This window comes from Arabidopsis lyrata (genome assembly GCF_000004255.2).
Source record: "Arabidopsis lyrata subsp. lyrata unplaced genomic scaffold ARALYscaffold_8, whole genome shotgun sequence".
Classification (NCBI taxonomy): domain Eukaryota; kingdom Viridiplantae; phylum Streptophyta; class Magnoliopsida; order Brassicales; family Brassicaceae; genus Arabidopsis; species Arabidopsis lyrata.
The window spans coordinates 18,541,079-18,563,834 of NW_003302548.1; the positions used below are offsets into that span (position 1 = coordinate 18,541,079).

The 22,756-nt window shown below is 38.0% G+C and overlaps 5 protein-coding genes and 2 pseudogenes across 8 annotated transcripts; 5 read left to right on the plus strand and 2 right to left on the minus strand.

The window, feature by feature from the left end:
* The first annotated feature begins 7 nt into the window (after positions 1–7).
* Positions 8–1,277, plus strand: LOC9302334 (annotated as a pseudogene).
* Positions 1,278–5,269: 3,992 nt separating this feature from the next.
* LOC9300645 (polyadenylate-binding protein 2) lies at positions 5,270–7,356 on the plus strand. 3 transcript variants are annotated; one of them, XM_021015469.1, is made up of 8 exons: positions 5,270–5,377; positions 5,493–5,523; positions 5,695–5,735; positions 6,196–6,276; positions 6,559–6,752; positions 6,836–6,917; positions 7,007–7,051; positions 7,134–7,213. In XM_021015469.1, the coding sequence occupies exons 1-8, from the start codon at positions 5,339–5,341 to the stop codon at positions 7,140–7,142; spliced, it is 522 nt and encodes a 173-aa protein (XP_020871128.1). In that variant the 5' UTR covers positions 5,270–5,338; the 3' UTR covers positions 7,143–7,213. The 3 variants fall into 3 exon arrangements, with proteins under 3 accessions (XP_020871128.1, XP_020871126.1, XP_020871127.1); XM_021015467.1 differs by having other exon boundaries at positions 5,271–5,377; positions 6,836–7,051; positions 7,134–7,356; XM_021015468.1 differs by having other exon boundaries at positions 5,271–5,377; positions 6,241–6,276; positions 6,836–7,051; positions 7,134–7,356.
* A 3,185-nt stretch (positions 7,357–10,541) lies between these two features.
* On the plus strand, positions 10,542–13,528 carry LOC9300646. Of its 2 annotated transcripts, none has more exons than XM_021026555.1 (12): positions 10,542–10,666; positions 10,877–11,498; positions 11,589–11,701; positions 11,788–11,907; positions 12,004–12,091; positions 12,242–12,333; positions 12,410–12,514; positions 12,626–12,735; positions 12,816–12,903; positions 13,006–13,041; positions 13,118–13,216; positions 13,321–13,528. In XM_021026555.1, the coding sequence occupies exons 2-11, from the start codon at positions 10,934–10,936 to the stop codon at positions 13,199–13,201; spliced, it is 1,401 nt and encodes a 466-aa protein (XP_020882214.1). In that variant the 5' UTR covers positions 10,542–10,666; positions 10,877–10,933; the 3' UTR covers positions 13,202–13,216; positions 13,321–13,528. The 2 variants fall into 2 exon arrangements, with proteins under 2 accessions (XP_020882214.1, XP_002864570.1); XM_002864524.2 differs by having other exon boundaries at positions 10,543–10,666; positions 11,586–11,701.
* A 311-nt stretch (positions 13,529–13,839) lies between these two features.
* On the plus strand, positions 13,840–14,533 carry LOC9300647. Its single transcript, XM_021026577.1, has 2 exons — positions 13,840–14,121; positions 14,201–14,533. The coding sequence occupies exons 1-2, from the start codon at positions 13,966–13,968 to the stop codon at positions 14,300–14,302; spliced, it is 258 nt and encodes an 85-aa protein (XP_020882236.1). The 5' UTR covers positions 13,840–13,965; the 3' UTR covers positions 14,303–14,533.
* Positions 14,534–14,549: 16 nt separating this feature from the next.
* Positions 14,550–16,811, minus strand: LOC9300648 (CBL-interacting serine/threonine-protein kinase 10). Its single transcript, XM_021026559.1, has 2 exons — positions 16,650–16,811; positions 14,550–16,297 (listed from the first exon to the last, which is right to left on the minus strand). The coding sequence occupies exon 2, from the start codon at positions 16,080–16,082 to the stop codon at positions 14,694–14,696; it is 1,389 nt and encodes a 462-aa protein (XP_020882218.1). The 5' UTR covers positions 16,083–16,297; positions 16,650–16,811; the 3' UTR covers positions 14,550–14,693.
* Positions 16,812–17,169: 358 nt separating this feature from the next.
* Positions 17,170–18,719, minus strand: LOC110228651 (peroxidase 67). Its single transcript, XM_021026567.1, has 3 exons — positions 18,366–18,719; positions 18,073–18,264; positions 17,170–17,954 (listed from the first exon to the last, which is right to left on the minus strand). Exons 1-3 carry the CDS (start codon positions 18,585–18,587, stop codon positions 17,394–17,396), a joined length of 975 nt encoding a protein of 324 aa, XP_020882226.1. The 5' UTR covers positions 18,588–18,719; the 3' UTR covers positions 17,170–17,393.
* Positions 18,720–21,134: 2,415 nt separating this feature from the next.
* LOC9302336 lies at positions 21,135–21,806 on the plus strand (annotated as a pseudogene).
* The last annotated feature ends 950 nt before the right edge of the window (positions 21,807–22,756 follow it).

Here is a 22,756-nt window from a genome sequence, read left to right on the forward strand (position 1 = left end):
TAATATCAGGTACACTGCCATTTCCTTTCTCACTCAGCTTCTCAAAGAACAGTGGGCATTACTTGGGAGTTTCTCTCTTGAATCAGTTTCTCAAAGAAGGTTTCTTTTAGGCAAGGCTGTGAACGTAGAGGGTGATGTTGTTGAAAACAGAGGGGGCTGGGGGGGACGAGTCGCGTGGTGAAAGGGAGGACGTTAATGGGATTGATAGAGAGAACGCTACTGATGGTGATGGAATGGAATGTCTGGAGAATGATGGGATTGATAATGTGAATGCAGCAGAGGAGGAGCACACAATGAGTGCACAAGAACAGGAACATGAGCAAAGTCTTGATAAGGGAGACAAAATGGTTGCTCGAGAGCTGGAGGATTATTTGTTAGAGATTCAAAGACACATCGACCCTTCCATTAGGCGAGGGGAAGAACCTAACACTGCAATTAATCACTCAGTAGATGTCACTCCTCAGCCTACTCGGGTGAATAGGACTGGAACACGCGGTCAAGACCATAATGAAGCAACAGTAAGTGTTAGAGAATTTTACCTTAAGATACTTTCTAAAAGTATTGTTCTTTAGTTCATGAAGGTTTGGTTTAATTGTGAACCAACAGGATAATGTAAATGAGAAAGGTTCTGATAGTCAGAGAACGTGGTCTGGCAGAGTTCGGCCTCGTCTACCAACCCCTGTAACTCTGAATGTATCTCCATTGAAGAAGGACGGATTGGCAAAACCCCATGTCAGAAGGCCAAAGAAATTCTGGACGCCTGAAGAAGTGGAAGCTCTGAGGGAAGGAGTAAAAAGAGTATGCAAACACTCTTTGCCTAGTCCAGTACTCTATTATCAATATTCATTAGTGATATATCTAGGACCTCATTAAGATTATAGCACTGTCGTTTTGTTGTTGATGTTGTTGTGCAGGTATGGTAAATCATGGAAAGATATAAAGAATGGAAACCCTGCAGTATTCGCGGAGAAGACAGAGGTGAGCATTTCCTTTCAAAAATAAATACTCACCATTTACTTGAACAAGATATCTGCGAAGTGTGAGTGATACCAATTTTGTAACTTTATATGAAGCTTGATGGTAGTTACTTGGGAAGTATGAAGCTTGAGGTTGCGATGGATAATACTAGAAGCGGTTCTGATATCTTTCCTAACTTTAAAAAGTGTGAACGTTGTGTCCTTGTTCAAAGGAAGCGCTTCCATGACCATTTCGTTGCAACTAATGGAGGTCTTAGGATGCCCAAGTACGTTAATTTGTTCTTGATTATTGAATCCTAGTTAAGAAGGAAACTTGTCATTTATTTGTTGTTTTCTTTTTGCCCTGATATTGCAGTTTAGCTGTTTCTGTCCTGTATTTGGCCTTCCCCTGCTACTATCTCCGGACTGCCAATACTGTAAACCCCACCTAGTCTGCCAACATTCTCCTGTTCCACTCTTAGTCGTTTCCCAGAATTAAAAACCCTTGATTCTCCTCTTATAGGCCCAAACACCAGGCCTTTCATGGATGCATTAGGCTTCCCTGGTTTCCCTTTCCTTACAAATTTTGTTCCCATACTCCTCTGTTTAAACTCACCTCCTCTTAATCCAATTCTTTCACCCGTGATCTTCCCCTCCTGCACTTTCCCTTGACCTTGGACCAAAGGTATCCCGGTGGTTAACAAATTCTGAAAAGCCTCATTCTCTTTATTCTCAGCCACCGCCTTCTCTCTTTCTTGCATCATCGGTACTTCCTCCTCTCCTCCCAACTTCATAAATCTATTGGAAGTCACTAACTCCCCAGAGACATGCCCATTCCCTTGAGAATTATCTATAATCCCCACACTTCCACCCGACCCTCCAGCCCCAAACACCACACGTGGAGCTAATGCCTGCCTCCCTTGTCTCCGCACCTCCGTAAAACCATCCACACTAACACCCAACTCTTCACCCCCCCCCGATTCGGACCAACTTCCTTCTGCTTCTGCTGAGCAATCCGTCCCGACACCCGACTTGGACATACACTCACAGCATGCCCAAAAACTCCACAAATAGGACAGATATTATTCAGCCCCTCATAAGACACTATGTACGTGTTACCATTGACCAACACTGACCCTTTCAATGGCTTCTTCAAGTTGACCTCCAAACACACCCGAGCAAACCTTGCTCTCGTCACCTTCAACGTTGTCATATCTACCTTGATCGGAGCCCCTACCCCTGCTGCAATTCCCATCAAGATAGCCCTATGATAAAAGTTCACTGGCAAGTTTGAAATCCGTACCCATACCGGAGTCGTTTCAATTTCATCACACATCGGATCGAAAGACGGAGACCAGGCCTTAACCATGAGGATACTACCCAACACCCTCCATGGACCGCCCGTCACCGCCCCTAAATAATCCTGCTCCATCTCAAACCTTACCATAAAAAACTGTTTCGGCAAATCCAGCACCAACATACTCCCCTGTGGCCTCCAAAGCTCACGCAATCGCCGATTCAACGCTTCAATCGTTATGTGCCTACCCAATACTTTCACAATCATGCACTGTCGGTACAAGCCATTCATCGCCTCAATCACCTCCTGCCCTATCGTGATTGCAGCCTCGCCGTCTATCCCATTCGGAAATGTCATCTCCATCCGAGCCTCCACAAAGTCATCCCTCAAAACCTTCTCCGGCGCTTGAATCCCACCACCATTAGATCCCTGAACCTTCTCCACCCACGACTGTGGCTCCTTGAGAATCTCCGTGAGATCCTCCACCAAACCACCCCGCGAGCCCTTCTCCACCGCCTTGCTCCCGCCTCCAATCGATCCATGAGCCTTCCCCACCCACGACGGAGACCCCGTGAGCATCTCCCTCCGAGCCTCCATCAACCCATCCCGTGCAACCTTCTCCGGCACCTGACTCCCACCACCAATCGATCCTTGTGCCTTCACCACGCCACGACGAAGACCCCGCGAGCTTCTCCGTCCGATCCTCCACAACACCATCCCGCAAGACCTTCTCCGGCGCGTGACTCCCACCTTCATTGGATCCATGAGCCTTCGCCACCCACGAGTTTTTTCATCCGGTCGCCGGCCCACGTCCTCCATTCTGACATCTTCTTCCTCCGTGAGCAAAACCCGAGCTTCGCAAGAGAGAGACATTTTTTTCCGGTTTAGGTTGAGCTAACCTTGGAGAAGAAGCTTAAGATCCTAATTTATATAATACATAGCAATCTTTACGGGTCCGTTGATATCACTTTATTATTATGGAAATTTTAAAAATCAAAAATAAATTATGCTTTGTTATTTTTAATTATATTAAATTAGATTGTCTCTGGAATATCTAACATTAGCTTGCCAAATTAAATAAGTCAACCTATATACAATTTCAAAAAAATTTCCTTCCATCTATACGAATCAGAATTTATTAGTATATTTTCTTAAAGAAATAGATTAAAATCTAAAATATATGATGATATTAAATTTTTTTTGTTTCCGGAAATATCTCAAAATATAATACGAAATTAAATAAATTTACATATAGACAATTTTTGAAATTAATAGTTAGATTTTTTTATGGAAACTATTTTAAAAAATTTCTATAAATTTTGGGTAGTTATTAAATTTTTAATTTTATAGAAACTACTTCAAATGATTTTCATAAATATTGGGTAGTTAATAATTTATTGATTTAATTTCGGTTTTTTTTTAATATAAAAAAACAAATATCAAATGGACACAAACACCATTTTCCGATTTTTTGTTTTTCAAATTAAAAATATTAATGGTAGTCCATGTAATATTCTACACGGAAAAAACCCGAAAAAACCGTCATCTATTTTTTTTTTTGCCGTTTAATACGTGTAGTATTAAATTTAGAATAAAAATACCTCGTTTAATTTCGGTTGTCTTTTAAAATCTTCGTTTTTAAAAAATTGGTAAAATCGTACCTCCGAGTTAACGACTGTTAACTTTGCTAACGGAAACACTAACTGCAGTTAAAACTTAACCCATGGTATTTAAGTATATATATACATTCTCTGTCCGAAGACTTACGAATATATTGTTGTGGCCAGATGGTTAAATATGGGCACACTTCCCAACTAAACCTGGGTTCGAATCCCCTTTGTCCATATTGACGTTTTTTTTTTTAGTTTTTTTTTCTCCTTCTCTTTTGTCTTCCTCTTCTCCTACTCAATGGCTTCCAGACCAAACCCAAAACCCAGAAACTCAGAGATCAGAGCACTCAATTGAGAAATTCTTGAAACAAAATGCAAATCTATTCACATGTGAAGAACACTAGTTAGATGTATCTTAATATTCAACGAAATCTGGAAATAAAACAAAAGCAATTCTCGATCTCTCTCCAGAAATTAGATCTACCCAAAAGTGTCCACAAAATCTCAGATCTGCATTTGCTCCATCAAAAACTTCACAATTGGATCTAATCAAACAACATTCAAAACCCAAAGTCAGACATATATAATCAAATCAAACAAGTGATTTAAGATTCCTAAACTCCTTAAACCCATAAGTTTCTTTTTACTCGGGTATGATTCCAAATCCCTAAATACTATTTTTCTCGAAAAAATCCAAACTTTTTCCATGAACTTCTCAAATTGCAGAGGCGCTAATCAAACAAACAATGGATTAAGATTCAGAAACTGAGGAAAATCGAGGATTGAAAAGGAGATGCTTAGTCTGCGCATATACTTCACAAAGAAGACGAAGACCCAAAAAAAAAAAAAAACGTTTTAAAGTGACGGAGGTGAGGTTCGAGAGGAATATTCAACACACGTATAACCACCAGACTAAGATAATATATTTGTGCAAGTTGGAAAAGCGATTCTATATATATATACGTAAACACCATGCGTTAAGGTTTAACCGCAGTTAGTGTTTCCGTTAGCAAAGTTAACAGTCGTTAACTCGGGGGTACGATTTTACCAATTTTTTAAAACGAAGATTTTAAAAGACAACCAAAATTAAACGAGGTATTTTTATTCCAAATTTAATAGTACACGTATTAAACGGCAAAAAAAAAATAGATGACGGTTTTTTCGGGTTTTTTCCAATATTCTACAACAAAAAGGTTATTTATTTTTTAGTGATTCCGGTATAGATATAGGAAAAGAAAATCTAATGGTTCCAATTTGTTGGAGTCAAAACATTGACGGCTGAGATTTCACGAATGCTTTCGTTCTGGTAAGCAGTTTTCGCCCCCTCGATGGGCCACTGTCACATTACGGGGATAAAATAAGTAGCCCACAAAAGCCCAGCTGAAACCAGGCTAATAAAATGCAGTCTAGGGTTTTCGTCTCTTAGCAGTTCAGATCTAGTCATCTAGCTCTTGTCTTTTCATCTCAACTTCTCAATGGGCAAGCGGCTTAAGAAATGCTCCGCATCCACAGATGTAATCTTTTTCTCCTTATGACCTTCTTCTTTACTCAGTCTTTAACCAATTTTCTGTATTAATGATTTCTTCTCAATTTGAATGGACTTTACTTTTGTTTTTGATATTTTTTTAGGCTGAATCTACCACGGAGCCTTCGCAGAATGGTAAGTAATTATGTACTATCCTTTATTTTTATGCATGTGTTTTATTCAGTCATATAGTGTCTTGCAATTCGAACTATAAGTGCTCTGCTTATGTTTCTTCTTATGTAGAAGAAACAGACATCTATGGATTTTTGAATGAGATTTTAATTTTTTTCCTTTGCTGTGTGAAAGTTTTGGATGATTTGGAAGTAACTCTGAAGAAGCAAAAAAAGGTAATCTTCTGTGGAACCTAATAAGTTTACACTTTACTTGTTTATGAAAATCAAATCCTGCTACTAAGATGGCTATAAGCAAGGAGGAATTTTTTTTACGTATTGGTGGATTTAATGCCCACAAAAGCGGATTTACATGTTGAAGATTAAATTCTGGGAACCTAGAAAGTTTACACTATCTACAAATTTACCCATCCATGATCCTTTGTGCTAACTGCTATAGTTGCTTCTCACGTATATTTCAAAAGGCTCTCTAGTTACTTGTTTAGTTGTTTATGATAATTAAAGCAGTTCAGATTCGTTAATTTCTGTATTTTTATGAACTGATCATCAAGTTTAGGCAGCCTTTAACTTAACCTGTTTTAAACTTAAGAACTTAAGACGTGTGCCTTTGAAACTTAAGAACTTCTTCCTCTTAAACCTCATTGGCTCTACTTTTCTCTTTATGAATTTTTCATAGGATATTTCATTCATTATTGCCTTGAACGACATCTATTTTGTGCAGGAAATTGATGAAGATGAAAAAACTGCATTGAAAAAAGTAAGCAAAACATCTTTTGTTATTCTTGGTAAAAGATTGCTAATCAGTTATTCACAAACCTCTTAAAGGCTTTTTGTCTTCAATAGTTACGCTAAATATGTGTTTATGAAAATGAATTCGCTACTAAGAAGTCTCCAAGCAGTGAAGATTCATCTAGCTTTTGTTTTTTTTTTTAATGAGCTTATATTAGTATTTTTAAGAGCTTCCTTATGTTTATAAACCTGAAAATATTAACCTCCTAGGGAATTGACTCCAAAAATATCTTGTTTTGACCCAAAAAAGGTGGAAGAATATGATTGCTGTTTTGAAGATAAAGATGCATTTGGAAACAATGAGAGAACCATTTTGGTTAGGGGATTCGATTGTTCCCTTCCTAGGGATGATGTCAAGAGCGCATTGAAAAAATACTTTGGTTCATGTGGAGAGATCTCAAGGGTTTTTGTTCCGATAGAGTGTCAAACTGGTTCTCCCGCAGGGTTTGTGACTTGTTCCTCCAATTTCTGACAACTTAAAAGTTAAATGCAAACGAGAAGAATATTTACTCCTTTTCTTTTTTCAGATTTGCTTTCATTGATCTGTGTGAGGACGAAGAGAAGGCGTTAGCACTAGATGGAAGTTACTTGGGAAGTTTGAGGCTTGAGGTTAGGATGGCTAAACGTACAGTCGAATATGTTGCCTATCCTAACTTTAAAGGGTGTAAACGTTGTCATGGTATTCTTTCCAACCGCAGATACGTCAACTACGTGAGAACTTGCCGTGGTCATATACACCCCTGGTACACTCCTGGTCATTTGAATCGTAGTTAAGAACGTAACTTGTTATTAATTTGTTGTTATCTTTTGCTCTTGATACTGCAGGTCACCTGAGTCCATCCTCCTTCGAGATGAGCTTCGTAGAAAAGTGGAAAGCAAAAATGCACATGAAAAAGTTGAAGCGGAAAACCAGAGCTAAGAATGGTCGTTTTACAATTGCCGCTACCAGTTTATTTTAATATATATGTTTTATAAGAAAACTTGTATTATGTGACACTTGCTATTTAGTTTCATAATTTATGCCTAAATCAGATGATGAACTTATATTTAGGGCTGGGCACAAGCCGGGTACCCGGGTTTTTGGCTATACCCGTGACCCGACCCGCCCCGTCCGGGTATCTACAAAATAGACCCGTACTTGACCCGCTCTAAACGAGTACTTGCAGTGACGGGTACTTGTCAAAATATGACAAACCCGCGAGTTACCTGCCTTGGCTTGGTACCCGTAATATTACAAATTTTGTGGGCTTCAAATGGTAAAAGCCTACAAATTTTGTTATCTTTAATGAATAATTTTACTCTTTATATAAGGAAAAGTTTCTAGTTATCGTACATCTTTTGTCGATGTGGGACAATGGTAACTATCAAAAAATTAACTTAGTATTTTGGGCTTCGTTTATGGGCCTTTTTCTTAATAAGGTAACTAAAACAAGTCCAATTTGTGTGTTTGTTTATTAAAAAGGCAAATTCAAAGATTTTTTTTCTTTGGAAACTCAGATATGGGATATATTTTCACATTTTGGCACTATCAAAACGGGTAACGGGTAGAAACGAGGCAAGTAACCGAATTATTTTTGGTACTTGATCCTTGCCTTGTACTTGCGGGTATTCAAAATTGGGTTTTATAATTTTAGACTTGGGTTTAAATGTTTAATGGTCTTTATATCTTGTAATATGAAACGGGACGAGTAGCGGAGCGAGTAACGGGGCAAGTAACGGAGCGAGTAACGGGGCGAGTATCGAAACGGGGCGAGTAACGAGCCAAGTATCAAAAAAAATTATGATACTTGATACTTGACCCTTATTTGCAAGTAATGAAATTATATTACTTGGTACTTGCCTTGACAACACCGGGTACTTGTTTTTTCAAGGCGAGTACGAGCCGAGTAGCGAGCTGCGAGTATCAACCGAGTAACGAGTACTTGTGCCCAGGCCTACTTATATTATGAAATTACATTTTAAGTTGAATTTTCAGTTACTTATAATCGAGGATGAAATGATCTAAAGTTGTTTGGTAGGTAAGGACGGAAACTATTATGTCTTCATTCCTATCTGCAGGAATCAACAGTTTTCTCTTGTTACATACGCACTTGTTAATGACACTTGTTTGTCATCCGCACCGTTTGATCAGCTTTGACTTCAGGCCCAACTATCGGCCCATTAACAAAATCTATCTGTCTTCTCCGGCGACATTGCATCAGCAAAAGGTTACAACTTTGCTATCAAAATGGAAGTTAGTTACTGATCAATGGGTTATTAAATTTTTCCTCCTTCGACAACACAATCCTAGGGTTTCCCCTGTGAATGTGCTTTCGGCGCTGCAACTGGTAGATTCCTCCGACTCCCAACGCTTGACCTCCTCGAGATTAATGGAGAATCATTTTATCAATGGGATAAGCTTCTGCTGCAGCAACATTCCGTTACTAATGGAGATTCGGTGAGCCGTGATTTGAAGAAGGCGCGCTTGAGGATCGTGAGCTCTATCAGGGAATTCGAGATTCTAACATTAGGTTACATGGCCGTTTCCTTTCACACTCAGCTTCTTAAAGAACGGGCATTTCTTGGGAGTTCCTCTCGAGGTCGATTTTGTTGACAAGAGAGAGGGGATCCAACTGCTGTTGATGTAAGCACGAGGCCTTTATTCAAGGAGTGGGATGGATAAGGTGAATGCAGGGGACGAGCAGCAGACAACGGGTGCACTAGAACAGGCACATGAACCAAGTCTTGATAACGGAGATCAAATGGTTGCTCAAGAGCTGCAGGATTATTTGTTATAGATTCAAGGACACTTGACCCTTCCACTAGTCAAGGACAAAAACCTGGCAATGCAATCCACAATGAAGCACCGGTGAATTTTCCCTCAAGATGGTTTCTTAAAGTCTTCTTCTTTGGTTCATGAAGTTGTGGTTTGATTGCGAAGAGACAAGATAATGTACATGAGAAAGATTCGTATAGTCAGGGAACATTGTCTGGCAGAGTTCAGCCTCATTTACCAACCCTGGTACCTCTGAATGTAGAGAAAGGGCGGATTGGCGAAACCCCATTTCACAAGGCCAAAGAAATTCTGGACGCCTGAAGAAGTGGAAGCTCTGTGGTAAAGAGTTAAAGAGAGTATGCAACACTCTTTGCCAAGTCCCGTATTATCATTATCTATAGCGATACATCTAGGTTATATCACATCATCTTGTTGGCTCTGTTGGTGTGCAGGTATGGTAAATCATGGAAAGATATAAAGAATACAAACCCTGCGGAGAGAACAGAGGTGAGCATCTTCTTTCAAAATTCACTTCATTTACTAAAATAATTTATATGCGAAGTCTGAGTAATATGAAGTTTGTAACTTCGTAGGTGGATTTGAAGGATATATCGGAGGAACTTAGTCCGTGGGTAGAGGTAACATCTTTTGTTAATCTTACGCAATGGGTTTTAAATTGTTGTGGAGTTTTACCTTTGTGACTTATCAACTTCAAAGAAAGGATCTTTCACATTTTGTGTAGTAAATGGTAATGATGAATGAGCATAAAATAGTAATATGCTCGTGGGGTAGTTCTAGATGCAACCTTTGTAGTCAGTGTCTCAATATGTTACCTTTTTTTTTCTCTCTCTCTCTCTCTTTTGCGCATGTCAACTAACATCTAAACCAGAACAAAACAGTAGTCAAATATGTAGTAACATATTAACATTCGGACCCTCCTTAGATATTGCCCGAACTTTTAGACCCTCATTAGATACAAAGCTAAGTAAGATTATGAGAGCTCCCATGAACATATATGTTGGTTTAATACATATTTGTTATGTGTTATAATTGTTCACGGTGATGTCATTATCACTCTATTCTCTACAACTTCTTGTCATGTTCCTCACTTTTGTTCTGGCTTTTCCCCTTTTATTTGTCGTTTTATTTTCGTTAAACTCAATTTATTTTGGTTGCTTGTCTTCACCAAACTAATACTAATTGGTTCAATTGAAAATCGTGCAGTTTCCTCTAGAAGTAAAACTCTTTCCTCTATATCGCATTTCCCAGTGAGGGTTTTGGAGCTATTGTCTTATTTTGAAGGTTTTGAGGGTTTTGGAGCTAATGTCTCTTATTGGTGAATTAAAAGTCAACTTAACACTGGTACCAATAAATCATTCTCCTTCAACAATCCATCGCAGGCCCAACAAAGCCCATCATTACTTAGATGAAGCCCAATAAGAGACATTAGCTCCAAAACCCTCAGAGGGCAGAGCATCAACAAAACAACTAAACCCTGGGGAATCTCATTTCTTTCAATTTATCCAAAGCCTCTTTCTGATCGCGTTCGTCGCAAAGGGAACGAAGCTTCTTTCTTCTGTTTCTTCGACATTGTCTCCGAGAGGTTTGTTTTTCAAACCGAAAACTAGAAAGTGTTTTTGATTCTCTCTGTTTCGTCTTCAATTCTCGAAACTCTCTGAATTGAATTGACATGCGCTTTTTAACTACAACAGAAACGGAAACTATGGGTTGTGTTTGAATTGTGGAAAAAGCTGACAATTTGATTGGCTTTGCAATCTGACTTGGCCTTATTGCTCTGTGTAACTATTTGCAGCTGTCTTAAGTTGGTAGCTCCACAGTTGCTGTTCTGCTTCAGCACCATTATCATCGAATGTCTTTAGATACTTCTTTAGGTCATAAGCTCAAGATAAGGCTGAAGCTTTCATCACTTAGCTCTAATTCTTCTTCTAAAGGAAGGAGTAGATCCATTACTCAACGCAGTGATGATGACACTAACTCTCGGAAGACTAGTAAGACTACGGTTTCGTATATGAAGAAGAAGAGGGTCTACCCTAATAAGGCTGAGCATAACCATGTGAACGAAATCCCACGCACCATGTGGGCTGCCTCAAAGAGAAACCAACGGTCTACTTCTAGTTTTAAGACCTCTACTGATGCTGCAACAAGTGTGTTTAAAACAAAGTCACCGAGGGTAGATGATGCTACTCGAAAGAGCTACAGGAAGAGAGATGATTTGGATAATAATGCAGATGTGAGCCGAAGGAAAAGCTTGGATGTGCCGTCTTTTAAGGCTAGAAAACAAGCGTTTTCAGAGAAGAGAGTTGTGGGAGATGGTTCAGATATTCAGGAGGATAAACCAAGGAAGAGAAAGAGGATACGACTGGATCCCTATGATACCTCAAATAAAAGAATAGATGACGATGTCGTTCTTGATGGTTAGTTCTCTGTGCTTCTTGAAACTGTTTCACCGGCTACATCTCTTTGCTGCTTTCCTAATGTGCTGTTTCTTTTCTTTTGTTCAGAAGGCCTTAGAGTCAAGAACATAAAAGATGCAGTGAAAAGCGTAGAAATGTCGAAAAATGCACAGTTTCGTGCAATTCAGCCTAGTCATTCGATCCTTTCCTATGTGGAAGAAAATGTAATTTATATGACTATCTCCTTTATAGTGTCTTACGCAATATGCATATTTTCATTACCTAGGTAGTAACATACATTTTATGGCAGCTGTTGGGGCGTAGACGTTTAATTGAGCTAAAGAAGGCCGGCTACAACACAGAGCTTCCTGCTCCATTAGATAATATTCCACAGTCAACCAGCACAGAGAGAGAACGTATAGAAGAAAGTGTATGTGCTTATTCTTCATTCCCTTTCTCTAATACCTCATGATAATAAGCCTTCTCTGCTAGACTATTAAGCTAATGTTGACTTGCCCATTTGCAGGTATTTAGGAATAAATTGGAATTCTTTGCTGCTGCAAATGTTTCATCTTCATTTCCACCTCCTGATGTACCTGAGATTGCGTTTGCAGGTACTGCGTTCAAATTGTTGTCCCCACCAGGATAATAGAAATATCAACAAGAAACCTTTTCTGAGTTTTAGAGTATGCATGTTAAACTACTTTAGTAACACCAAACTTATATTAAAAAGTGGGGATATTCGGTGTCTTAACTCTGATCAGGAAGGTCAAATGTTGGGAAATCGTCTCTGCTAAATGCTCTGACCAGACAGTGGGGTGTTGTAAGAACATCTGACAAACCAGGACTGACCCAGGTATTCCCCTGTCTGAGAACTACTTGCTTGTATGGCATACATGTTTCTGTAATAACAAAGGGTCTATTAAGTGCAGACCATCAATTTCTTCGGTCTTGGTCCGAAGGTTCGCCTTGTTGATTTGCCAGGCTACGGCTTTGCCTTTGCAAAAGATGAAGTTAAGGAAGCATGGGAAGATCTTGTGAGCATCTGCCCCTGGCCAGAGAATTTATTATGTCTATTTTGCTTGCTCAGTTTTGTGTATTACTAAACAGGTCAATGATCCCCATCTGTTTAACTTTGATCAATGCAGGTAAAGGAATATGTTTCGACAAGAACTAGTCTTAAAAGGGTATGCCTCCTTGTTGACACCAAATGGGGTATGAAGCCAAGAGACCAGGAACTTATTAATCTAATGGAGAGGTATAATCATCGATGCTGCTCTTATTTTTTGTTTATGTCGGTGTGATTAAGTGTCCTTACAGCTGAAAACTGAATTGCAGATCGAATACAAAGTATCAGATAGTCTTAACCAAGACAGATGTGGTTTTTCCAATGGATGTGGCACGTCGGGCAATGCAAATCGAAGAGGTCTTAGTCATTATACTCTAAATGAATATAGTGACGCCAATGAATAAAAAAAAATAATCTGTTGGTCATGTTCTTACTAATATCAACATTTACAAAATGCAGAAGTTGAAGGCAAACAGATCAATTGTCCAGCCTCTGGTATGTATGAATATGATTCACGTAATTTGTTAAGATGAGACCTAAGGAGCAAGTGGTTAACGTTTAATGATTGCAGATGATGGTGAGCTCAAGATCAGGAGCAGGCATAGGAAGCTTAAGAACTGCCCTTGCCAAAATTGCAAGGTTTGCAAAGTTCTAGATTCTCAAAACCAAGGTCAGGATTGTCTCTTAACCCTTTCCATAGTAATAATGATCAATCAAGATTCAGATTCTTAGAAAGAATTACTTGGCTTGTTTTTTCTTGATGGCAAAATAAAGGATGTGTGTTGTGGAAGAGAAGGGAGAAATCAAAATGTTGAGATAAGGAAGAGATGGTGAATGGGTGTGACGATGATGATCCGACTAAGTTAGTGAAAACTGTCAACAATCACTTTTGTTTTTATTTGTTTATTATCTTTTTGTTTGTCAAAGCCATCACTTAAGAAGAGCAATGAGCATAATAAAATGCTTTCTTCACGTTCTGACAGATTAGGTTTGCCCAAACCACTAACTTTTTCTTTAGTCAACAAAAAATTATAGTAGGCCAAATTATTTTTTTGTCGGAATATAATAATGTTACACAAGAAAATAAAAAGAAGTTAACTTCATATATAAAATAGAAATCTAAGGTTAAATTAGGTACTATATGAAATTGAAAATTCGAGATGACTTTAGGGAATGGCCTACCTAATTTGACACTTCTTCAACTACACCCTTTGAATTTTTCTCGTCTTACCTTTTTTTTTTTTTTTGTTATTTACCTTTTTTTTTTCCCTCCTCATCTATCTCTCTCTTCTTCTTCATCAACTCTCTCTCTCTCTCTCTCTCTCTCTCTCTCTTCGTTGCCTTCATAGAAAAACTGGAAAAAGCAAATCAAGAAAAGAGAAGAAGAAGAAGAAGAAGAAGAAGAAGAAGAAGAAGCAGATGTGTCCATTAAGGCTTATCCTCATATTCCTTTCAGCGACTCTCGCTGGGTTCTTCGTCCTCCAGAAGCTCAACTCTACCTCTGACGATCCTCTCGACGATTCCTTCACCGACGCTGAACCCGCCGACGACGACTCAGTCTCCGGATTCTCCAAGGTTTCTTCTTTTTCCTCCGATCTTCATTGTATCTATAATTTGGGGGGATTAATGGGGGTTTCTGATTTTATGGGGTCAGGTGGGAATGGCAATGAAGTCTGGATTTTGGACATGCGTTGACATGGCAAGTGGTCGCTATCTCTGGAACAATCTCTCTTCTGTTTCCAAACGCTCTTCTTGAGTTTTGTTACTCTCTCTATCTGTCTCTATTGTCTGTAACTGTGTAATGGAATTGCAATCGACGGCACCATATTCACATATTGTCTCTGTACTCTACTATAGATCTTGTCTTCACTACTAAATCTCAATAAAGTCCAAGTCTTTATCATCCCACTTTCTAAAAGAATGGAGGATGCTTATTACGTTCTTGTTCGTCCTGTAATAGAGAAAGCAATTGAAGTTCTCAATTCGAAAGTCTTGCCATTGAGTTTCATTTAACGACTTCTTCTTTATATTATGCCAGGATTCCTTTTTTTCACAAACGAAAAATGTAAGAAACTCATATACGTTTCACATCAGTGATTCAGTGTTAAGCAAAATTCAAAACTTGACAAGAACATATATCAAAACTACTATGGTTCTTCCTCTTGTTGTTCTGTCTCTTGCTGTGAAGCAGGCTCATCTTTCTCGCCCTGCCAAACCCATACAATATCTGACAGAGCAGGCCTAAGATCCTCTGCCACTAATTTCTGATACTCCAGAGTATCTCCGTTAGACTTCTTCACTTCCACTAGATGAAAGGTTGGCGTCACTTGAAATATTTCTGCATCCATCGATAGAATCCCTTTTCTTCCTTCTTTTAATCGTTCCAATTTGAACAAACCTGCTTCCCGCTTTCTTATGCTCAGTTTCAATCGTTGTGCTACTTCCTCCAGCTTAGATATGATCACTGAAGCAGGTTTCTGGGATGTGAATCTAGATTCTCGCTTGTTAAACACATCTCCAAAAAGTCCTGCCAGATCAAACCCAGCAGACAAGGCAATTAAATCAAAAGCGTTCAAATTTGTAGGTTCGTCTGTTTGGTTTTCCTCGATGACCCTGTCTCCGTTCTCACTTGGACCTGCTCCGTTCTCATTTGGACCGCCTGCGACACCAGCTTCCACAGAATTCATCTCTTTGACTCGTTTCTCCATCTTTTTCTGCTTCATATGTAAACCTTTTCTGAACCAAGAACTCTCCCTGATTCTTGCGATGGTGATTCTAGTTTCAGGGTTAGGGTCTAGCATCTTACACAACAGCCTCCGTACTTCTGGAGCAAACCAGCTTGGTGCCTTAAAATCTGCTTTCCCTATCTTCCTGTACATCTCCATCAGATTTGAGTCATGGAAAGGTAGATAGCCTGCCAATAGGACAAACAAAACCACCCCACAAGACCAAATATCTGCTTTAGTACCATCATAGCCTTTTCGATTGATCACTTCGGGAGCAACATATGCAGGTGTGCCACAAGTAGTGTGGAGGAGGCCATCTTGTCGCTTGCAGTCAGCAAGGGCACTTAACCCGAAATCAGATACCTTGAGATTCTCATTATCATCCAGCAATAGGTTCTCTGGCTTAATGTCACGATGATACACCTCTCGGCTGTGGCAAAAATCAACTGCGTTGATAAGCTGATAAAAGTATTTCCAAGCAACATCATCTCTCAATTTCCCTTTGGCAACCTTGTTGAAAAGCTCTCCACCTTTACAATACTCCATAACAAAGTAGATCCTTGTTTTTGTTGCCATGACCTCATATAGCTCCACAACATTAGGGTGTCTAGCAATCCTCATAACAGAGATCTCTCTCTTGATCTGTTCGATAAGACCAACTTTCATAACCTTTTCCTTATCGATCATCTTGATAGCAACACTCTGGTTAGTAAGAATACTCCTTCCATAATACACCTTGGCAAAAGTACCTTGACCCAATAACCTCCCAACATCATATTTATCAGTCAAGACACTTGGCTTATTTTCCATCTAATCTACAAACTTATCAGGCTCCAAAAAAAACACTAGTTGCTCCAGAGATAGCTCAGAGTTTGTGGTAGCTCATGAGTCATCATAACCTCATGAGCTCGTGCAGCTAATGCCCTAGTGATAGGAGGACACATCATCCAGCATTTCTTGAGTTTCTAAAACAAGAGAGTGCCGAATATGAATAAACCTCCCAGAGTCTTGGTAGAAAATTGAGCCTGTCAAGTAAAAAAAAAAAAAAACAAAACAATGAGATCTCTCTTCTACTACAACCAGTGTAACAAACGTTGCTCACACAAATGGGATACTTTTACTAAATCTCGATCATAACGAAAATCAAAGCTGATAATATCGATCACGAGTCAAAACACAAACTTTCAACACTAAAGCCCTAAACCAGAACTAATCATTCCGGTTATGTAATTCTGCCCCATGACCGCATTTCCTCTATATCAAGAACAAAAGCATAGATCGACAATCAGAAAACCCAAAATTTCAACATGTAATCGACAATTCGCACGGAGAAAACAAAACATATATGATCAAGAGAAAAAAAAAAAAGACAATCACCGGTGACGATAGAGGATTCTGGGAATGAATCCGAGATCTCTAGTACAAAGACGTGTAGATCTCTCTATCCGCCCCTAAAGGCCCCTTCTCTTTCCTTATTTATTTCTGGGTTTTTCTTTTTTTTTCCAACAAAAAAATGGAGGAGAAGAAGAAAGAAGAAGAAAGAAGAAGAAGAGATGAAAACCAAGTTAAACGTCATTGGCGGTCCACGCACATCAGAAAAAAAAAAAAAAAATCTAATTTTTTTTAATTGAGGGAGAAGAGCAGAGGCCACTTGTTCCTCTGTGTCGTTGTCTACCTTATGACTTTGCACACTTGTCCTCTCATTCGCCAATTCACTTTTCATCCAACGGCTCACATTTTGCCACCATATTTTATCTACTCATATGCTTGATTGGGTGAATAACATTTGAATAAATCGTAGCTTAAAGTTTTTTTTTTTTTTATGTAGCATAAAGTTTAGAACAAATCAGCTTTCACAATTGAATTTAAAATTTTTACTTTTTTGAACCAGCCAATGTAAGAAGAGAATATATATAGACAGTAACGTAAAATGGAAAACTGCATAGCCACAAACTTTTATCTATTTGCTCTATATTGCCTTGTACATGTTTATAGTTTTATTTTATATAAAGAAGATGTAGATTTTAATTTTAACAGTTGACGAAGAAGATAGCACATAAAAAATATACAGTTGACGAGAGATGATTATTGGACTCAATCGGCTTCGTATAGTAAAGATATTCAATTGGGCCTGCGACAGTTGTGGCGGATCTGACCTTTGGATCCAGTGAGGGGGCTGATGTCACCCATCTTAATCATAGCTCTTGCGAAATCGCGGTAGAAGGCGTTGAGATTGTTGCTGTAAGCTATGACGAGCGAGTCGGTGGGACCATTGTTAAAGAGGACCTGGTCTGACGTAAGCAAACCTTTGTTGCTGAGAAGTTGCTTGTAGTACCCGTGGTCAAACCTATCAGGAGAGCGGACGTCAAGATTGGCTTCCTTGTTGTCTCCGGAGCCGTTGGCGCTGGGACAGCTCTTCCGTCTTGCGATGGCGAAAGAGGTGTCTATGTTACTTTCGTTGTAGATACGGTTTCTGAATGTGACACATTTGGCTCGTCCAAAGGTGTGAGCACCAGAGAGGGCGACCATGTCACGTGTGGACAATCCTTGGGCTTTGAAACGGTTTATGAGATTGCTGAGGGTACTGATCGGAGAAGGAATGACCCCAGAGTTAGCGGCCGCAAAGTTCGCTGTTGTGGAGTCTCTTCTTCCAAGTTTCACGCTCCACCCCGGTCCACCTAACTGTTTAGTCATATTAAGAAGTGTTAAATATTGAGATTGATGAGAAGACCCTATAAAATGCTCGTCTTTGGTCTGAGTTCTAAGGGTTTCTAAAGAGTAAAAGGGTAGAGGTGCTAACGAGGAGAACGGAGTCGCGAGCAGTGATGGCGAGAATGTCTGCGCATGAGACGATGCCCGGGCACATTTTCTCAATCTTAAACTTGATTTTGTCGATCACTTCGAACCCCCTCACAGAGTTATTGCTGGGTCCTGAGGTTTTCTCTCCCAAAAAAGATGGTGTGTCATCCAACAGTAAGGATCCGTCACACCCCTGTCAAACCATATTGTTAGCATTTACTAAATTTTAGGAGTAATTCATGGGAAAATACTAAGCATGCTTCTTTTTTGCATTGAAAAAAAAAAAAAACTTACATTGACAAAACAATCATGGAAGAACAAACGAAGGAGAGAAGCACCCATGCGAGGCTCTCTGGCCACGGCCCGTTTCACGACCCGTCTCACCACAAGGAACAATGACGGACAGCTTTCCTTGTAAAAGTCACGGTTCAGCTGAGCCTCGGATTGGGACGCCAACATCATTGTCATCATCAACAACACCACCTTTAACATACTTCTCTGCTTATTGTACTCCATTCTCTTTGCTTTTTTTTTTTTTTTTTAAACTAGATATTGCTATGAGTTATGAGTCGTGGAAGGACTCAAGCGATGTGGGCTTTATAGAGAGGGTAACTTCCTTACACGTAGGTAGTTTTTGTTCACAAAGAAAAGTTTCTTCTCGAATATCCACTATATTACTGGGTCCTTATTACTCCTTAATTACGCCACCTTTACCAAATTCATGCATGTTCACATTTCCCTTTTTTCAGCACATTTCCCATTTTTGTTTTTTACCAAACATATCTTATTATACAAATTAAAACTCATGTTCATTATTCGTCGGAAAAAGCTAGGTATCATTATATAACACGTTTTAATTTGCGCACACATTATTAAACTTGATATTTATAGCCACCATATCAAGATTAGCGATATACTATATAACATACACTAATCATAATTCAAAGTTATTATTTTAGTTATAGTTTTGGAGTAATATAGTTATAGGACACTGATCATAATTCAAAGTTACGTTGTAAAAAAGAAAAAGGACGCTAATCAATCCACACATTGGTTTTGATTTGAATGCACATGCATGAATCTTCACATGATATCAAAATAGATGTGCCATCTAATTTGAACCCAAACTGATTCGATCCAAAGTTTTACATTTTAAACTTTTGGGGTTTACTCAAAACCTACAGTTGGTAAGTGGATTGATCCCTATCTATATCTATTGATAAATTACCTTTGGTCTCATTTTATTTTCAATGTTGGATTTCTGATATATATGTTCTCTTAAGGTGATGGATGGAACAAAATGATTTTTCGGATCAGATTAATCAGACCAATTTTGGGTAAGATCAAATTCATCATGAGCGTATGTTAATGATATATTTCTAAGAACGCAAAAAGAGTTGTAAAATAATTACATTGAACTTTTGTAAATATGAAGTTACAAAATACATTCATTAGCTAGAAATATAAACGACTATTTATTCAAAACTATCTACATCTACATCTACAATGTCTGCTAGGTCTTTCTACAATGTTGATTGATATCGATCGGTTAGTGATTCTGCTCGATCAATCTCGGTTTTCCATCTCGCAACAGTTTTGTTTCATACAATAATTGTGGACATAAAGGATCTGATTGAAATAATGTGAGGGCAGATAGGTCATATCATTGGGGGAGCCGGGGAGGATAAGTTAGGCAGAAGCAGCTGACCTTCCAAGTTCCATGCATGCAACCACGACATTCCCAGCCCTTGATCACCTTTCATTATTTATCATATAAATTAATAGTTACATAAAAAGTCTCAAGGATTAATTTGTTCAAAACTAAAAATCTACTTGACAACTACTTAACTCCAGGAAATGTATTGTTATTGTACTTACCAACCCTAGAAAACAAAAACAATGTCTAACACCGGCCGCCACTAATTTAACCGTTAGAAAATGGAAAATTATATAACCTAAACGATTTTTTTTCGCTCTGACTTTAATCAATATAATTTATAAGTTTAATCGTTTGCAACAACTATATGACATGTTGTTTGAAAAGCAACAACTATATGACATGTTGTTTGAAAAGTTTATCAGATGAGAAACTAGACCACTAAAAACGAATAATATCATCGTTGATCATATACTCGTGACAAAATCAATTATCTACGTCCTACAACTCAAATCCAAGATAAACACCTCGAATTTCTGACTAAGTCACAGAGGAAAAACAGTGCGTTTAGCTTGCAAGAAGTAAGAAGTTGAATTTTCAAAGGTTGGTGAAATAAAATAGATTTCTAAAACATGAATGAAGAAAAAAAACTGATGGTGAAAGGTTAACAAACGAACTATTATTAGGTGGAGTTTTCCATCACTTACAGTGCCCCTTCTCTACAATTTGCATTCTCTCTCCCAATTACTTCAATCAAATGTATAAGAACAAACAAAAAAAGATAAAATATTTCATGTGGATTGTTGAAAAGTTGAACCACCATATTGTATTTAATTTACGTGAAGGGTTTTTGTTTGGATTAAGCGAGGTCCACTTGTGTTTGATTATTAACTTTTGCTGGAGTGTTTGTTTTAATTCTCTTGGTAGATCGATCGAGTTTGTTGATTATTTTTCTTTTTCAATTTCATTGAAGTGAGGTCCACTTTTTAGGATTGAGTGACTTTTTTCTTTGTTTAATAGTTTAGAGTGACTTGAGCCCATAGATATGGTAACATGGAATATTATGGCTTTGGAAAACAAAATGTATATTGTTGGTAGAGAATCATTATTTAAATCTCGGCAAACTAAACCTGTTTAGCCTCTCTTAATTTGCTACTTACTTAATTATATATACTAGATGAATACCCACGCTACGCGGGGGTTTGTTTTGAAAATTGTGAAGAAAAAATTATTGATTGTTCAAAACTAAATCTATCCTACCTAAAAAAAATAAAACTAAATCTATCTTATGTAGTTACATTTTTTAAGATTAGATCTATTTTTTGACTTGAAATATAACCCGGGAAAAAGACTTACTTGTTAGCTGAGACCTCTTGCTTGTTCCCGTAATATCCTTCATCGTCCTCATGGCTCTGCTAATTGGTCATAAGGTACTTTATCAGCTTTCTCAATATCTATTATGGGTACAAAGTTTTATTTTATCCTTTTTGAATGGGATTCATTGAACTCTCTCGTTTATATTTTCAGGGGATACAAAAGTTCAATCTGCACAATACGGACCTAAAGCAGGAAAGAAGAAGAACGAAAATGCTGAGAAGGCTTGTTTTGAAGTCATAAGGAAGCTTTAAACCGGATAGATTGGTAATCGTAAATGCGTTTAGTTTTTCATCAGGAGGCGTGTTTTGTTGCTTGAGTATGACGTACAAGTGATTCTTGGTTTTTAGATCTGAATTAATTTTGCTTTGAATATTGATAGCAAAGTTGAAAGGGAGTATGAAACGATACTGAAAAGGACGCTACAGAATATTTGTGTTTTGACAGTTGTTACAAATACCGCCACCTCAGTGATAATTCAGGTGAGTAGCTATTCAATGTTGTGTATATCGATATTGTCAACTTGAGTTGTATCTGATGTTTTCATTTTATAATTCTCGTGTAGGTTGTACATGATGGTGGTTATGTATCGTCTTTATGTTCCTTGCACCTTGGTAAACATTTACTGATGTTGTCTGAAACACATATAATCCGGTATAAACAATGTCTGTTTGAGTATTTATAGAGTTTATAGTAGTGAAAGTTTGTAATTCCATAAGCTGTGAGTGTGAATATGTATTTGTGTAACTTCTACCGTGGCCTCCATTCTGGCAGTTAGAACGTAAAAAACGTTTGTTCTAAAGAAAGATGATGTACAGAAAGGGAGACTATGAATGATGAAATTTACGAAGTTGAGAAATTTGCCTTGAGATTTTTCTTCTTTTATATTGAATGATCGAGCAGAGAGTGGGAGAGATTTATTTTGTTAAAGTCTTGTGGGAAATTAGAATATTTGTTGGGTTTAAAAGCATTAAGCCATCAATGAAATGGGCTCGACCCATAGATATTGCACTCTAATAGATTCTAAAACACATATGGTCCATCCGTTATGGGTTATTTTCTTTATTCCATTTGACACTTATAATTAGAAGCTGATGTGTATTAATGAAATGTTTTGATTGGACGAATAAAAGCTGATGTGTCATCTCCAGAAGAGCCAAAAATGCTGACGTGGCGGAAGGATGGAGAGAGATAGCCTCCTTTCATATATATGATTGTATGTAATTTCAAATGTTTAATTTAAACACTATACATCTATTATTCATGTATGTACGTAGTAAGAATGTATTTGTCTCTTCTAAAACAAAAATTACACATTAATTTATAATTCCCGCCTTTCATGAGTCATATTCTGAACTTCAGCAGCTACAAATATATCGACAAAAAAATAAGAGTTACGATAATCAATTTATGTGGAGATACAATAGGTAAAGTATTGTTGATTATGAATGTGGTTCGTCATTCGGTCATTGTATCGCACTCTTAGGTGATTCATCCGTTAACAATATATAAAACTAGTCCATCGTGAATAATAAATGGTCATTTACATTTTACGGTAGACCATAATTTGTAATTTTGTATAAATGATAGAATCTTGTAACAAATGATGATATATATAGACTAGATGCAAAATACAATTAAACTTTATATATTG

Coding starts and splice junctions, on each gene's coding strand:
- LOC9300645 (XM_021015467.1), top strand. CDS start 5,339: ATGGGCAAGCGGCTTAAGAAATGCTCCGCATCCACAGAT. Junction 5,378..5,492: donor AATGCTCCGCATCCACAGAT/GTAATCTTTTTC, acceptor ATATTTTTTTAG/GCTGAATCTACCACGGAGCC. Junction 5,736..6,195: donor CTCTGAAGAAGCAAAAAAAG/GTAATCTTCTGT, acceptor AATTTTTCATAG/GATATTTCATTCATTATTGC.
- LOC9300646 (XM_002864524.2), top strand. CDS start 10,934: ATGTCTTTAGATACTTCTTTAGGTCATAAGCTCAAGATAAGGCTGAAG. Junction 11,702..11,787: donor TTTCCTATGTGGAAGAAAAT/GTAATTTATATG, acceptor ATTTTATGGCAG/CTGTTGGGGCGTAGACGTTT. Junction 11,908..12,003: donor GAGAACGTATAGAAGAAAGT/GTATGTGCTTAT, acceptor GCCCATTTGCAG/GTATTTAGGAATAAATTGGA.
- LOC9300647 (XM_021026577.1), top strand. CDS start 13,966: ATGTGTCCATTAAGGCTTATCCTCATATTCCTTTCAGCGACTCTCGCT. Junction 14,122..14,200: donor CAGTCTCCGGATTCTCCAAG/GTTTCTTCTTTT, acceptor TTATGGGGTCAG/GTGGGAATGGCAATGAAGTC.
- LOC9300648 (XM_021026559.1), bottom strand. CDS start 16,082: ATGGAAAATAAGCCAAGTGTCTTGACTGATAAATATGATGTTGGGAGG.
- LOC110228651 (XM_021026567.1), bottom strand. CDS start 18,587: ATGGAGTACAATAAGCAGAGAAGTATGTTAAAGGTGGTGTTGTTGATG. Junction 18,265..18,365: donor TCCATGATTGTTTTGTCAAT/GTAAGTTTTTTT, acceptor ATGGTTTGACAG/GGGTGTGACGGATCCTTACT. Junction 17,955..18,072: donor CTCGCGACTCCGTTCTCCTC/GTTAGCACCTCT, acceptor ATGACTAAACAG/TTAGGTGGACCGGGGTGGAG.